The sequence below is a fragment of the Cololabis saira genome, chromosome 10, assembly GCF_033807715.1.
Source record: "Cololabis saira isolate AMF1-May2022 chromosome 10, fColSai1.1, whole genome shotgun sequence".
Lineage (NCBI taxonomy): Eukaryota > Metazoa > Chordata > Actinopteri > Beloniformes > Belonidae > Cololabis > Cololabis saira.
In genome coordinates, this window is record NC_084596.1 from 11,293,865 (window position 1) to 11,310,459 (window position 16,595).

Sequence of the window (16,595 nt, forward strand, 5' to 3'; positions counted from 1 at the left end):
TGTTGCTACGAAGCGAACCAATCACAGCCCTCTCGGTCTGCGTTGGGTCTACGTCGCCTCGACGCGTAGTTACATTTTTTGGGAGGTGCACGTCAGGCTACGCCGTAGCCGCGTACCCTACGGCGTAGGCTCTGCGTTGATTTAACGCAGAACCATAATTCAGCCTTAACACCTCCACTTGGTTTTAGTAATATACAACTCCCTGTGATGTGCTGCCCCCACGTGGTCAGAAGTGGTATTGCTACAGAGCTTAAAGACTTGCGGAAACCGTTTCAGCTTCAGAAAAAAATTTGTCACATTTAGTAAAGAAAACAAAGAAAATGGGAAACAGAAAGGTACATTTTCAAGACCTAATTGAAAGAAATAAAAGGTTTTTAAAAAGGTCTGAAGAAGAGCTCATCCACACAGAGGGGTTGGTTTTCGGGGGGATGGAGGTGCAGGAGGGCGGGGGGAGTGATGGACGGGTGAATGAGTGGACAGAGGAGGGAAGCGATCGATGAGGGTGCAGATGAGCGATGAGAACGGCTCAGTAAAGATCTTATTCTGATCCTCCTCTCAACCTGACAGCCTGCTCCGGCTCCTTGAGCGTCCTGGTGAAATCTGAGGAGATGAAGGTGGCAGGGACAGAGTCTGACCACCTCTGGACCAGATGTTGAGCTGAGGAAACGTCTTGCTTGTTAGTTTTATAAGATGCTTCGCTTCGGGCAACGTAAAGAACAAAAAGACGCCAGGGGCTTGTGGGTAATAACTCTTTGTGAGCAGGAACTAATTACTGAGTAATTAACGACTCGCTGGTGGTTTCATTTCTCCAGGAACTCATCAATATCTGCTACTGATCAATCAGGGAGCTGTTCGGGAACATTACATTCACCGGCCTCCTCATTCTTCCGATATTTTCATATTTTTGAGCAAAGTTTTGTCAAATCAATCCGTAATTAAACTTTAGGTGAAAAAAAACAACCTTTTCCAAGCTCAACTCTTAATGTTTGACATAATAAAGTAAAGAGATGAACGAGTCTCACCGATTGGTGCCCAAACTTCTGCACATCCATTAGGTGGAATAATTAACTAGTATTTAACTACTTCCTTTTTTGCTTAATTTTATTACTTTAATTATGTTATGTTCCTGTTTTGTTTTAGTTTTTTTGCAGTTTCAGTTAGTCTGTAACTAACTAAAACAGGTATTTTAATTCTTTTTATTTAATTTCTGCTAATTCCTTTTACTTAATTCTTTTTCTTTTAATTTCAATTTTATTCAAAAGGGATTTTACCTGTATGAATAAAGGTTAATAAAAAAAAGAAGAATCGGCATTACGGATGTTCTGTTTGCAGAAAAAACGTGAAACTGGTCACCTTTTGTTTGGTGACGTCGGGACAAACGAGCAGCGTGCTGATCTATTCTTACCGTAAAGAACTCTAAAAAGTCATAAATGCTCCCGGTTTAGTGTTAAATTCCAGGAATTAATTCATTTATTTTCATTAGTCTCTTCAGTCACCAGCAGGCAGACTGGAAACCATCCAAGCGACCAAGAATTACACCCCAGCAATCAAATGACCCGGCGTCTCCACCTGTATCTCCACCTGCATACAGAGCTGATCCAGATGAGTTGATAACTGGCAGGTGGTCGTGTTTGTGTGAGTGATGTTTATGGTGGTGGAGAAAACCAGCAGACCCCCCCCCCTCTCTCACACACACCTTCCTTGCCTGGTCATTGTCTTCGATCTGACCCAGGTCCCGGCCGCTGGCCTGGGCGATCCTCTTCCCCGACACCAGGTTCCCGACCATCACGGACGCCGGGCCGATCTCTGCGGGAGAGAGCAGAGTTCAGCAACGTGTCTGCTGCCCGTTTCAAACAAGTAACAAGGTCCGAACCGCCTCTGTGCTCAGATTTAACAAGACGTCAAGAACTAAAGACAAAAGATGCTAAACGTTTTTTACACGTAACATGAAGTAGTGACCACCGAACAATCGTCCAGCGCAAATTAAACTCCAGATCTTTTATTATCTAACGTTTTCTAATGTTGATCCAAGTAAGACCCTTCTGCTTTATAAATGGAAACACTTTTGTGGCTGTTTGGTCGATATTATATTATTTCTGTGGCACACGCTTTTTTGTAAAGCTGGAAACTTAAGCCTAAATTTAGATCTTTAAATCTTAATTCAAAACTTTATCACCTGCTTTCAATCTTAGTTTGATCTTTTCAGTTTTATCGAAACAAAAAAGAGAAATTAAAATCTTAAAAATCAATAATAAAATAAGCAAATATATCTCTTAAAACAAAAGTATAAAAACAACAAAACTAAAATTAAATGATGAACTAAATACATTTTAAATATAAATGTGTGGATCATCAGCTAAACAGTGAAAAGCAATGCAACATCTTCCATGAATAAAGCCCAAAGGAATGGCGTTGCATGTACAAAGCACAAAGAACCGGGCCCAGAGCGGAGCCTTGCGGTACCCCACAGCTAGGTGGAGATGCAAATGGCCCAAATAAACTCCTGAAACTCCGGTCTATCAAACAGGACCGGAACCCGTTACAGACTGTACCTTTAATGTCCGCACCACATGTTTCTGACCGAACGATAATTAAACATCTAACTCAGGGGTCGGCAACCCAAAATGTTGAAAGAGCCATATTGGACCAAAAACACAAAAAACAAATATGCCTGGAGCCGCAAAAAATTAAAAGTCTTGTATCAGCCTTAGAATGAAGGCAACACATGCTGCATGTTTCTATATTAGTTAGAACTAAGGGAAGATTTTTTTTTCATTATGCACTTCGAGAAAAAAGTCGAAATGTCGAGAAAAAAGTCCAAATGTCGAGAAAAAAGTCAAAATATTAAGAAAAAAGTCAAAATTTTGAGAAAAAAGTCGAAATGTTGAGAAAAAAGTCAAAATGTTGAGAAAAAAGTCAAAATGTCGAGAAAAAAGTAGAAATGTCGAGAAAAAAGTAGAAATGTCGAGAAAAAAGTCGAAATGTCAAGATTAATGTTGAAGTACAATCTTGAGACAAAAGTCGAAATGTCGAGAAAAAAGTCCAAATGTCGAGAAAAAAGTCAAAATGTCGAGAAAAAAGTCAAAATATTGAGAAAAAAGTCAAAATATTAAGAAAAAAGTCAAAATTTTGAGAAAAAAGTCGAAATATCGAGATTAAAAAGGAAAGGAAAAAGTAAGAAAAAAAGAGAAAAAATGAAAAAAGAAGAAAAAAAGAGAAAAAAAAGGAGAGAGAAAAAGGAAAAAAGAGAAAAAAAAGAAGAAAAAAAGGAAGAAAAAAAAGGAAAAAAGGTCAAACATTTTTTTTAAAGTTCCAGCAGCCACTAGGGCGGCGCTAAAGAGCCACATGCAGATCAGGGGTCGGCCGTGGGTTGCCGACCCCTGATCTGGATCTACTGGATCTACGGTGTCAAAAGCAGCAGAGCAGCAAAGACTCATAAAAACTCTCAGCGTTCCTGCTGTTGTGGGACCGACCCGGACCCGTCGCGGTGCCGTACCTGGCTGCTTCTGCCGCGGCTTGGGCAGGTTGGTGACGCAGGTGTGCGGACACATGAGCACGTTGCAGGGGTGCAGCGCCCCCTCCAGGAACAGCTGCTTGGTCTCCGACAGGTGGATGCCACCCAGGGGAGTCTTGGGGAGAGTGTTGGAGGGAACCAGAGCCAGGCAGTACACGCCCACCTGGTGGATGCTGTCTATCGCCTGGAAACGTAGTTAGTGTCAGAAGAAACGCGGTGAGACCAACGTCGGGTGTCTGCGGCGACTGACGACTTCTGACGATTTGGTTTTGCACCTGCAGGACTCTGCTCATCCACTGGAAGCTGTCCTCCTCCGTGGAGTCGGGGCGTTGCTCCGCCACAACCACGATCCTCTCATCGTGTAGCACCGTGATGGAAAACACAGCTATCCTGCAGAACACACACACACACAAGGACACACCTTAGAGCAGGGAAATTCAACTGGCGGCCAGGAGCTTTTATGTGGCCCCTGGTCATATTTCAAAAAAGGGGGGGAAAAGTCTTTTTTTTTTTTTTTTTAATTTTCTCATTGAATTTACAAAAAAAACAAGGCACATTATACATTCCAAAAGAACATTTTCATCAAAGAACACTGAACGACCAATGAGTAAAACAAAACAAAGAAAAAAGGTAGTCACTTCCGGTCGGCGAAACTAACATGGTTTACATATCGCATTTTTTTAATTAATAAAAGTTTAAGATGCTTGGTAGCCTTTTCAGTTGGTTAATGATTCATTGGACAGTGTTTGTACATGTTAATCTCTGCTAGAGATGTTTTTTACTACTTTTTTCGCCCGTGTTGCACACTGATAATGTTTGTCACATTATTTGTTATTAACCTCCGTTGTTTAGAGGACTTATTTACATCATTAGGCTTCTAGGATCGGCCTGACATTTTTTTCATTTGAATCTCTAAATGAGGATTTTGCAAGTCCTCCTATAATTTCATGCGATTGTTTTGTTTTGCTGATATAATGCAAAGATGTGTCATAAATAAAGGAGCTTATGGTTAATATTTCGGTTCCTTATTTATAACATCAAACTGGCTACTATGGACTGAAATGGTTGTGCTCAATGCTTAATATAATATTCAAATAAGGAAATCTTGGTGGAAAGTGGTGCTTTGTCATTATGGCGTGTTTTATTAAAAGTAGGTCAATATCAACTTCATTAAGTTTGCACAATGCATGGTTTCAAAATGAACTTAATGAAAAATGAAAATATTTCTTTATCTGAATATTATATTTAAAGGAGCATGAGGCTCCTTTTAAGGAATGAGACTCTCTAGCGCCACCCTTCACCACGACAGCCGTTGGGGGTACTGCAGCCAACAGTGAAGCCGGCACGGGAGAACGGGGAGAACGCGCATGCAGCGTTATGTGATGTCACATCCGCAGCCCAGCGCGGGAAATTTAGGACCGAATTGCAGCACATTTTGCAGCACACAGCCTGTTCAAGGCAAAGGAGAGATACACCAGAGGGATCATTATTTTGGGTTTGGAACGCTTCATCTGACATTATTACTAGAAAACTTAAAATGTATACAGATTTTTTTCATAAATCCTGCCACAATCCGGCCTCAAGCTCCTTTAACATTCATAATGACTAAATCTGGAGACAATTAATACATAATTATTATGTAAACTAGACAGATATATTCTCCTGCTCATTCCTGAGCACAAATGTATTATATATATACATAAATCTTCGTCTTTGAGTTCTGACCTTTTTTTGAAAACCCCCAAATTTTCCGCAGTGCGGCCCTCTCCATACAGTCTTTTTGCAGATGTGGCCCCCTGCTTAATCTAGTTCAGGGGTCGGCAACCCAAAATGTTGAAAGAGCCATATTGTACCAAAAACACAAAAAACAAATGTGTCTGGAGCCGCAAAAAATGAAAAGTCGTATCAGCCTTAGAATAAAGGCAAATGGCGAAAGGCGAAATGGCAAGAAAAAAGTTAAAATGTCGAGAAAAAAGTCGAAATGTCGAGAAAAAAGTCGAAATGTTGAAGAAATACTCAAAATTTCGAGAAAAAAGTAGAAATCTCGAGAAAAAAGTCGATATGTCGAGATTAAAAAGGAAAGAAAAAGGGAAGAAAAAAAGAGTAAAAAAAAAAGGGAAAAAAAGAAGAAGAAAAAAGAGAAAAAATGAGAAAAAAAGGAAAAAAAAAAGGAAAAAAAAGGGTCAAACATTTTTGAAAAAGTTCCAGGAGCCACTAGGGCGGCGCTAAAGAGCTGCATGCGGCTCCGGACCCGCGGGTTGCCGACCCCTGATCTAGTTGAATACCCCTGCCTTGGTTCTGCTGCCTCTTCAGGAACCAAAGTTCTTCTTGGTTCCTCTGAGGAGCTTCAGCCACTTACCTGCCCCTGTAGACAAACTTCATGGGCTCCACAGCCAGCGCCGTGGCAACAATGTCGTCTGCGTTGTGTCGCCGCCCACCGACCACCATCAGACCGTCCATCTTCCCAGCAACAAAGATCAGAGCCCCAGGTCCGATGAAGCCCAGCAGGCCGGTCCTGGTGAAGGGGAACTCGCTGACGGGGGTCCCGTTGTTGGACAGGGGGAAGACCTACAAGACATACGAGGTGAGCAGAGTAAAAACTGAGACCAGAACCAGAAGAAAAGCATTTCACACGCCCACCTCAAAGGTGTTCTTGGTCATGCCGGCCAGGCCGTAGTAGGAGGATCCCGTGGCCTCGGTGCAGACGCACAGCTCTCCGATCTCGTCGGTTTTACACAGCTGAGGAACGCCCTCCAGCCTCACCACGCACATCAACCCTGCAGGGGAGGAGAAGGAAGAGAAGGCAGGATTATTTGTACAGCACAATTCAACACAAGGTAATTCAAAGTGCTTTACATCAACATTAAAAGCAGCAAGACACAATTAAACAGTAAATGATAAGAAAAGAGGTAAAATAATAAAAAGCACAAGTTGTTAAAAAGTAAGGGCAGTAGTACGACAGAGTATTAGGGCCAAACTAAGACAAAAAAAATAGAAATTACGAGAATAAAGTCATAATATTACGAGAATAAAGTCGTAATATTTTGAGAATAAAGTCGTAATATTTTGAGAATAAAGTCGTAATATTACGAGAATAAAGTCGTAATATTACGAAAATAAAGTCGTAATATTAAATATATTTTATATAAATATAACTTTACAAGATGCTCAATATTCCTCATTTTAACACAGGGAGAAGACTGCTCTTCTTAGAGTTCTCATAAATTATATTATCATAATATTACGACTTTATTCTCATAATATTACGACTTTATTCTCGTAATGTTACGAATTTATTCTCGTAATGTTACGACTTTATTCTCGCAACATTATAACTTTATTCTCATTATATTATGACTTTATTCTCGTAATTTCAATTTTTTTTTTGTCTTAGTTTGGCCCCAATACTCCTTCGTACAGTAGAGTACAGCAGGTAAGGCCTGAATTATGGTTCCGTGTTAAATCAACGCAGAGCCTAAGCCGTAGCCTGACGTGCATCTCCCAAAAAATTCAACTACGCGTCGAGGCGATGCAGACCCAACGCAGACCGAGAGGGCTGTGATTGGTTTGCTTGGTAGCAACGCATTTACGGTTCCGGTTCGTGAAGCAGTAGTGAACTTTCAGCGCTCTTTTCTTCGTGTGTGTGTGATTTATTTTTTGGGGGTTGTTTTGGTTTTTCCACAATAGTTGTCCTTATCTCTTTGATTCACTGTGACCGGAAAAAAACGGAAGCTAAACAAAGTATCAACTAGCGCTCTCGGGGGGTTTTGCACCGCGGCGAAATGGAGTGACGGAGAAGTCCGAAGGATTCACGACGGCGTCATGGCAACGGCGTAGGCTCTGCGTTGGTTTAACGCAGAACCTTAAATCAGCCTTAAGTATTTCATTTAAGAGTACGCTTCAGTAAACAGTAATGTTTTTAGGTCTGATTTAAAGGATCTACAGTTGGAGCAGACCTCAGGTCTACAGGAAGTTTGTTCCACCGGTGAGGAGCAGAATAACTGAACGCTGCCTCACCTTGCTTGGTTCTGGTTCTGGAACCACAACAAACCAGATCCAGATGAACCTCAGGGGTCTGGGAGCTTCATGGGAACTAACAAATCAACCATGTATTTTGGTCCAAGACCATTCAGGTCTTTGTAGACCAGCAGTAAGATTTTAAACTCTATCCTTTGACTCACTGGAAGCCAGTGGAGCGATTTCATGACCGGTGTATAGGGATGGGCGGTATGGACTAAAAAATGTATCACGATCATTTCTGGCATTTATCCCGATAACGATAAAAATTACGATAAAAAAAAATACCGATTCAACTCCACCTTTGTAACTATAAATCTATCACCACATTCAGTCTTTGGAGCCCCCAAATCACTGCTCTATAAGATACTAAATGCTACTAAACGTCATCAGAGGGAATTTATCGTTTCTTTCTTTCTTTCTTTCTTTCTTTCTTTCTTTCTTTCTTTCTTTCTTTCTTTCTTTCTTTCTTTCTTTCTTTCTTTCTTTCTTTCTTTCTTTCTTTCTTTCTTTCTTTCTTTCTTTCTTTCTTTCTTTCTTTCTTTCTTTCGATCTTTCTTTCTTTCTGGCTCATTTCTTTTCTTTCTTTCTTTCTTTCTTTCTTTCTTTCTTTCTTTCTTTCTTTCTTTCTTTCTTTCTTTCTTTCCTGCTCATTTCGATCTTTCTTTCTTTCTGGCTCATTTCTTTTCTTTCTTTCTGGCTCATTTCTTTTCTTTCTTTCTTTCTTTCTGGCTCATTTCTTTTCTTTCTTTCTTTCTTTCTTTCTTTCTTTCTTTCTTTCTTTCTTTCTTTCTTTCTTTCTTTCTTTCTTTCTTTCTTTCTTTCTTTCTTTCTTTCTTTCTTTCTTTCTTTCTTTCTTTCTTTCTTTCTTTCTTTCTTTCTTTCTTTCTTTCTTTCTTCTCAAAACGTCATCAACAGGAATTTATCATTTTTACCGCGAGATGACAAATTCTTACCGTGGGGAACTGTTTTGACGGTAAATCGTGAACGGTAAAATATCGCCCATTCCTACTGGTGTAAACCACAATTAGCGCTCCTGGAAACGTCTCACAGTTCGTCATGTTTCCAAAACTTTCCAGGTTTTACCCTGAAGATCCAGAATCCCTCCAGACACATCTGTTCCCAATCTAAACCACAACACGGTACATTACTGAGTCATTGTGCCCCGTTAGTTCTTTATTTACAGCTCAGAGTTCATGTTGCACATCTCGCTGAGGAAGGGGTGGAGTTAAGATGCCGACTCCACCCGTTTAACCGACTCAGATCATGCGTAGCGCTGGGGGCGGGACGGCTTCAGAGTACGCAGTCTTTTGATACCGCTAGAGCTGCAGCTTCTTGTGCTATGCGGACCCCATGTGGTCAAAGGCGGTATCGCGACATCGAGAAGAAGAAGAATTGGTTTGCGTCGGTTTTACCTCCGGGCATGACGGAGCCGACGTCCTGCAGCGTCAGCACCGACAGCTTCTCCTCGGAGTCGACCCGGATCACGCCGTGGCTCAGACCCTGCATGGACAAGACGCCGCGGCTGGGGGCCGAGCTGCCCTCCTCCAGAGGCCTGCAGGGGGGGGGGTTACACCTTCAGCAAGAGGACAGTCGGAGCAGTCATTACTAACTAACGATCCTCTTTAATCAGGTGTCAGTTCCCGGAAAGAAGAATTACTGTTTTATAATAACAAAACCGTAGAAAGTCCCCCTAAAACGGGAGTAAAAAAGGTCAATTTACGATGAAAAATGTGTGAAGTGAGGAACTCTTTTGGGGAATGGAGACATTTGGGAACATTATGTTTTAAAAAGGAAGGACATAAGTGGAAAGGAAGGACATCGTTTTTAGAAAACCAGAAGAGGGAAGCCGTAAACTTAAACAAGGTAATATGAGGACATTTATGGGAAGAGAAGACGCTCTGTGTCGTTGCGCTAAAAAAAGTCCCCATGTGTATTTTGAATACTTTTTTTCTTCTTAACAAAATGTACAGTTTTATAAAGTTACATTAGTGACTGAAGGATCGGGCATGTTTTACCGCCTGATCATCCGAGTTTATGGTGATTACAACGTAGAAACTGATTTATGTGTAACGGAGAGTTTGGAAGCTCAAAAGTAAAACCAGTTCATTACCTCATTAAATGAAGTTAAATGTTTTTTATGAGCACACACACACACACACACACACACACACACACACACACACACACACACACACACACACACACACACACACACACACACACACACACACACACACACACACACACACACACACACACACACACACACACACACACACACACACACACACACACACACACACAGCTTTAATAGTGTAAATTGCAGCCGACATGTGACTGAAAGCAACGCTGAGCGTAGCTGAACTGGAGGGGATGATGAAAGAGGCGGAAAGGTTGTAACGCCGGCGCTTCACAGCCGCTAACCCGCGGAGTCGGGACATTAGACGGGAAGAAAGTGGGCGGAGGTTAAAAGCAATTTAAATCTTATTTATTTATGAGGAGGAAATAAATGAATCGTATGAAGTCGGGGTTCAAACAAATATGAGGCAAAGAAGCGTTTGAGGTGGTGAAAAGCCATAAAATAAATAATAAAATTCATGCAATGAATGTTTATTACTTATATACGTAGAGAGAGAGAGATTAACGCGCTTTAGGAGCCCCTGGTGGTCAGCCGAGGAACTGCAGGGTCTGGTGCTTTTACATCGGCTTAAACCCGGCAGTCAGAACCTTGAAATCCCCCGTTTCTGGGTCAGAACAACCAATCAGAACCAGGAGGATCATCCAGCAAGGGCCAATCACACTGCAGGGAGGAGCTTTATGAAGGCGGAGCTGAAGCTCAGCGGAGAGGGATGTGGAGCTGCTACTGTGTTCTCACAGGTCAGAAGTCGGCAACCCGCGGCTCTAGAGCCGCCCGCATACGGCTCTTTAGCGCCGCCCTAGTGGCTCCTGGAGCTTTTTAAAAAATGTTTGACCTTTTTTCCCTTTTTTTTTTCCTTTTTTTTCTTCTTTTTTTTTCTTTTTTCCTTTTTCTTTCATCTTTTTTTTCTATTTTTTTCTTCCTTTTTCCTTTTTTTTCTCTTTTTTCTTCCTTTTTCCTTTCCTTTTTAGTCTCGATATTTTGACTTTTTTCTCAAAATTTCGCCTTTTTCCTCAAAATTTCGACTTTTTTCTCAATATTTTGACTTCTTTCTCGACATTTTGACTTTTTTCTCAAAATTTCGACATTTGTCTCAAGATTGTACTTAAACATTAATCTTGACATTTCTACTTTTTTCTCGAAATTTCTACTTTTCTCTCGACATTTGGACTTTTTTCTCGACATTTGGACTTTTTTCTCGACATTTTGACTTTTTCTCGTCATTTCGACTTTTTTCTCGACATTTCGACTTTTGTCTCAAGATTGTACTTCAACATTAATCTTGACATTTCTACTTTTTTCTCGAAATCTCGACTTTTTTCTCGAAATTTCAACTTTTTTCTCAACATTTCAACTTTTTTCTCAAAATTTCTACTTTTTTCTCAACATTTCGACTTTTTTCTCGAAGTGCATAATGAAAAAAAAATCTTCCCCCAGTTATAACTAATATAGAAACATGCAGCATGTGTTGCCTTCATTCTAAGGCTGATACAAGACTTTTAATTGTTTGCGGCTCCAGACATATTTGTTTTTTGTGTTTTTGGTCCACTATGGCTCTTTCAACATTTTGGGTTGCAGACTCCTGTCACAGGTGATGTGGTTCTGGTTGTGGGAACCTGGACCGGTTCTGTCTCTAAACGTGGACTGATACCTCCGCAGGGCGACGGTCAGGGCCTCGGGGGAGCTGGCGCAGGGACAGATGACCTCCGGCTTCAAGCCCTTCGTCTGGAAGACGTTGAGGAAGGCGTCGCAGGACGAGATGGACCCTGAGACGAGGCAGACTGTTATTATGGGATGGAGACATGCTAGAGCTCTCTACTCAGGTAAACGGCCCGGCGTGCGTTTCCTTACACGGGTTGGAGCCGTCGGCCACCACCAGCATGCGCAGGGAGCTCAGGTTGATGTCGCGCTGGTCGCGGTGCGCCACCAGCGCCCAGTGCATGTCCCGCGACTTCACGCAGGCCACCCTCGCTGCAGAACCACAGAACAGCACGGTGAGTTATTAAGTAAGGGATAATGCCCATTAACATAAATATATGGACGACGCGGAGGCAAACCATTTCTCGCCCCTATGTCGTCCATATATTTCTGATAATGTACAGCTCGAAGGGCATTATCCCACTTATACTACAGTCACTTACCAAAAAACATAAATATTAAATCAGTTATTCATGCTTTAATGTGTTTTCAGTTGAAATTATTAGTTTTATAACAAGCTACAGCTGAGTGGACTATTTAATCTCTCGTCTGCAGCCGTTCTAACCTGGTAAATTACAAAGTTTTTTAACAAGCCATAACTCAGTTTCCTTGGTAACACCTGAGGGTCTGACTAATACCTGGAACAATCACTACCGTCACATAAGGTCCTTATGCAACGGACACAGTGTTGATTCTCCAGTAACTAGGACAGACCTGAGATACGACTTAGCAACAGGAGATATTCTAGTCCACTCAGCTCCGCTCGGCTATGCTACAGTAACAAACAGGAAATATTTGTTTCAGAGAATCAAAGTCCACAGATAGTTTCCTAAATCGTTTCATTAAGCTACATATATGATCAACCATTCAAATAAATAAACGTTTTATTAAGGATAATAGTTTTATGTCCTGCGGTAGCCGGCTCTTCTCTGAATCTACGTTGCCGTGGTTACCACCTGGCAGTTCATCCAGCGCAATGATATTAAAGTTATCAGGCAATTTGACCAAACTTGTTTTCTAGGTGTCCATTATCACTTTTAACTACACCTGCCAGCCAATCAGAATGGAGTATTCCCACAGACCGTGGTATAAAGCTGATTAGAGACCTGGACCAGACCAGCATGGGGGGGGTTTACCTTTGTACTGGCAGACCTTCTGGATCCAGGACAGAGGATTCACCTTCATCAGGGCGTAAGGAATACTGATGACGTGCATCATGTTCATCACACTCTGGGGGGGCGGAGACAGGGAGACGTTAGCGTTAGGGCGCCAAATCCTTCGGGGGGAAGAAGAAGAAGAAAAATGGTGCAGTGGAGGATGCTGGGAGTTTTTCTCACCGTCAGGATGGCGTGCCACAGTCCCACATCCTTCTTGAAGTCTAATACATTCACGATGGTCTCGGCTGGAAACAGAGGGATGTTCAGAGACGGACACCTGTGTGTGTGTGTGTGTGTGTGTGTGTGTGTGTGTGTGTGTGTGTGTGTGTGTGTGTGTGTGTGTGTGTGTGTGTGTGTGTGTGTGTGTGTGTGTACCTTCGGTGTACGAGCAGGACTGTGTGAGGGCCTGGCAGTGCGCGAGCATCGCTATCCTCATCACCGTCACGCCGAGGACGCTGCCGTCTTTACACGTCTTGTACTGAAACGAGTTCAAACCTGATTTTCACACTTTAGTCCGCTTTAACTCCAAGATAAGGACTAATCCTGTAATTTAACGTGCAAGTGTTCGGTTTAACGAGATCAGCCGCACAAACACATTTAACAATCATTATATCGACCACCAGGACACCCTTCCCTCCCTCGCCCCCCACGGACACTTCATCCATCTAACACAATGCCATGCTCAATAAAGTCTTTTGTTTTTAACTAATTATGTGAATGTTTAAGGGTTGAATTAATAAGTAGGTAAATAAGAGACATTTAGATCAGGACCTTTTTTGTTTACAGCATATATATTGTATATATAAAATATATATATACAGGACTGTCTCAGAAAATTTGAATATTGGGATAAAGTTCTTCATTTTCTGTAATGCAATTAAAAAAAACATAAATGTCATACATTCTGGATTCATTACAAATCAACTGAAATATTGCAAGCCTTTTGTTATTTTAATATTGGTGATTATGGCTTACAGTTTAAGATTAAGATTCCCAGAATATTCTGATTTTTTGAGATAGGATATTTGAGTTTTCTTAAGCTGTAAGCCATGATCAGCAATATTAAAATAATAAAAGACTTGTAATATTTCAGTTGATTTGTAATGAATCCAGAATGTATGAAATTTTTGCATTACAGAAAATAAAGGACTTTATCACAATATTCTAATTTTCTGAGACAGTCCTGTATATAAAAAAAAAGATTAATAACGCAAAGAGATGCAAAATTAATTAATAAGTAACTAAACATAATTAAAGTTAATTAAAAGACATTTAAATCAGGATCTTTTTTTGTCAAAGCAAAACTCACATATAGTTTAATTAATAACACATTAATTTATAAACTTTTACCATCTGAGTTCAGTCACGTCGCTGTTTTTTTGGATAAAGTCCAGATACCCGATTATTCAGGTCCAGTCTCATCCGTAAACGCCCCGAGACCCTTTAAACCCCCGTATATGAAATAATATACAGAAAACCCTTTTATTTTAATTCATTTAAAGTGTTTATCATAACTTGAAATTTAAAAAAAAAACTCAAATTTTGTAAGTAATTTTTTTTCCTCATAAAACTTGTGTGATTTCCTCTCATTCTTTAGTGAATGAAAGCCGCCGTACGGCTCTCATCCATTAGACGAGCAGCAGCACGGTTTCCGTGAGCGGAGCCGGGCCTCGGTGTCGGTACCTCGATGTAGGCCGTGTCCTGGTTGGCGTCCTTGACGGGGGGGAACCAGTCCCGCGGCGGTTTGGACAGGTGTTTGGACTCGGTGACGAACCACAGCACCTTCGGCCAGCCTGCACACACAAGGACACAAAACAGCTGGGTGAAGTCGGAATCGGACCTGGTACCAGGGGGCCCCAACCTGGCAACACAGATTTAGAACCTCAGCAGGAGATTCTCCTCAAAACGATTAAATAAACTTTTTAATGGTGACTGGATACATTCCCTCTAAAATTAAGACCCTTAGATTGAGATTTAAGACGAATTAAGACATTTAAAGGCCTTTAAAAGCCTTATGAACAAGTTAATCTGCAGTTGTGATCACCTCACGTTCCGATACGTGACGATCTACAACTGAAAACAGTTGTACCTTCTCTTTCATACCGTCCATTTATTCTTATCCTCCTTTTTTTTCTTCCCGTGATCCAAATTAATTATCAAGTAAACGGCTTGTACCATCCGGTTCTTCTCTCGTCGTGTTTTCAGATAATAAACTGAGATTTTGAGTCCGCGATCAGTCACATAATGTGAACGGGGAAATGACTGAACTTCTGCAGACGGATCTAAAATATTAAAAATTTACGTAACAATCTACAACTGGAAGCAGTGGTACTTTCTCTCTCACATAATCGTAAGTATTATTCTGTGACGTGAAGGAACTGATGCTGCTGCTCTCGTGAGGATCTGCGGTGGCGAGCCGGGAGTTTTTAATGGCCGAGAAAGAGAGAGAAAGTAAAATCCTGCGAGGTCGAGGCGGTTAATGACTGAATTAATGCTGCAGGGAGGAGAAGGCACAAGAAACAATCAGGCGATGAGCCGAGCCTGAAGCCGCGGATCGATGCGGGGAGCACTTCACTTTAACGAGCCGCGCAGCCATGAATCTGGCGGAGTGGCGTCGCTATTTATACGTCCATTACTGCGAAAGCAAACAGCGGTTATCTGCGAGAGGTTCTCTACGTTACCCATCCGCCGTCTTTCTCCATCAATCTGCTTCACATCCCGGCCCAGACCGGTCTGGGCCCTTTGGTCCTGCAGAACTATGGATGTGAGGAATGACTGTATATTTCTGCTTTTATTTGACAGTAACTGCTTCTGCCGAGTCCTGGTGGTCCCATGTTCTGGTCCCCAGAAGCCGGATCTACGGTCCGGGCCGGTTCAGGCTCCGGCATCAATTTAGTTTTTCGCTGCGTCAGATGTTTTCCATGTGGTTTCTTAAGGATACTGAAGTCTCGCAGGCTTTTGTTGGCAAACAAATTCACTTAAAGAGTCCACATCTGCAGTTTTGCAGTTTCCTACAACTTTGATTGGAGTCGAGTCATAATTTGTGCTGGTCCGGCTGATTTCTGATGACCCGGACTAAGATCTGGACCTGGAGGATCAAGTCCTGAATGTCCGTCTGTCCCGGTAATCCGGCCTCACCAGCATCGATGCTGCTGATCATCGGAATCAATGGGATTATGAATTAAGATATGGATTAGATTATTATTCATAATTAACTGGAATATATATCAAAATGAATTGAAACTAAATGTATTTTGAATTGAATTTAACGGTATTAGGAACTTGAATGAATTGGAACTAACAGCAATACGAACAGGAGTGAAACGGATTATGAATTGGATTATGTACTGGAGTAAACTGGAATGGACTGGAAAGAAACTGGAATTAACTGGAATGGACCAGAATGAACTGGAATGAACTGAGATGGACTGGAATCAACTGGAATGGACTTGAATAAACTGGAATGGACTTGAATAAACTGGAATGGATTGGACTGGAATTAACTGGAATTAACTGGAATGGACCGGAACAAACTGGAATGAACTAGAATGGACTGGATTGAACTGGAATGAACTGGGATGGACTGGAATTAGGGATTCAAATTATCGATTATTTCATTAACTGATAGTTGATAACCTTATCGATCGATCATCGATTAGTTGATAAGCGGCGTTTTTCCCCCATCTGAGATACAAACATAATTTTTTTTGCTTATATAAAATACAAAGGACATTTTAATGTATTCCTTAATCAAATATTTATTTGATACAAAAGTAACAAAAAGACATTTTTGTACCACAAGGAATATAATATAAAGTGCACTTCAAGGCTATTAGTAGTAGCAGCAGCCATAATAGTGTCATTTGTGTCAAGCAAATTTTAAGTTCTAGTTACGTTTTAAGTTAGAGTTTTGGCAGTGTTCAAAATAAAATTATGAGACCTGCTGTATTGGAGCACATTTTCTTTTAGTTAAAACTGTAGCGGGGACAGATGTTTAGAGAAACCTATGTATGTACCGGGTGAAGGCTGATTTATGGTTCCGCGTTACAACGACGAAGAGCCGCCGCCG

General features: G+C 41.3%; 1 protein-coding gene across 3 annotated transcripts in view; it reads right to left on the reverse strand.

Annotated features, from left to right (window-relative positions):
• LOC133452412 (disco-interacting protein 2 homolog C) overlaps positions 1-16,595 on the reverse strand; it is a 237,252-nt gene that overhangs the window by 36,740 nt on the left and 183,917 nt on the right. For all 3 annotated transcript variants that reach the window (XM_061731689.1, XM_061731690.1, XM_061731691.1), the window contains exons 12-23: positions 14,210-14,319; positions 12,902-13,004; positions 12,707-12,771; positions 12,506-12,599; positions 11,523-11,642; positions 11,323-11,437; positions 8,947-9,086; positions 6,155-6,291; positions 5,874-6,082; positions 3,790-3,904; positions 3,497-3,698; positions 1,697-1,806 (exon numbers count right to left, since the gene is read on the reverse strand). In XM_061731689.1, coding sequence (XP_061587673.1) covers positions 1,697-1,806; positions 3,497-3,698; positions 3,790-3,904; positions 5,874-6,082; positions 6,155-6,291; positions 8,947-9,086; positions 11,323-11,437; positions 11,523-11,642; positions 12,506-12,599; positions 12,707-12,771; positions 12,902-13,004; positions 14,210-14,319 — 1,520 coding nt within the window. The remainder of the gene's footprint in view (positions 1-1,696; positions 1,807-3,496; positions 3,699-3,789; positions 3,905-5,873; positions 6,083-6,154; positions 6,292-8,946; positions 9,087-11,322; positions 11,438-11,522; positions 11,643-12,505; positions 12,600-12,706; positions 12,772-12,901; positions 13,005-14,209; positions 14,320-16,595) is intronic.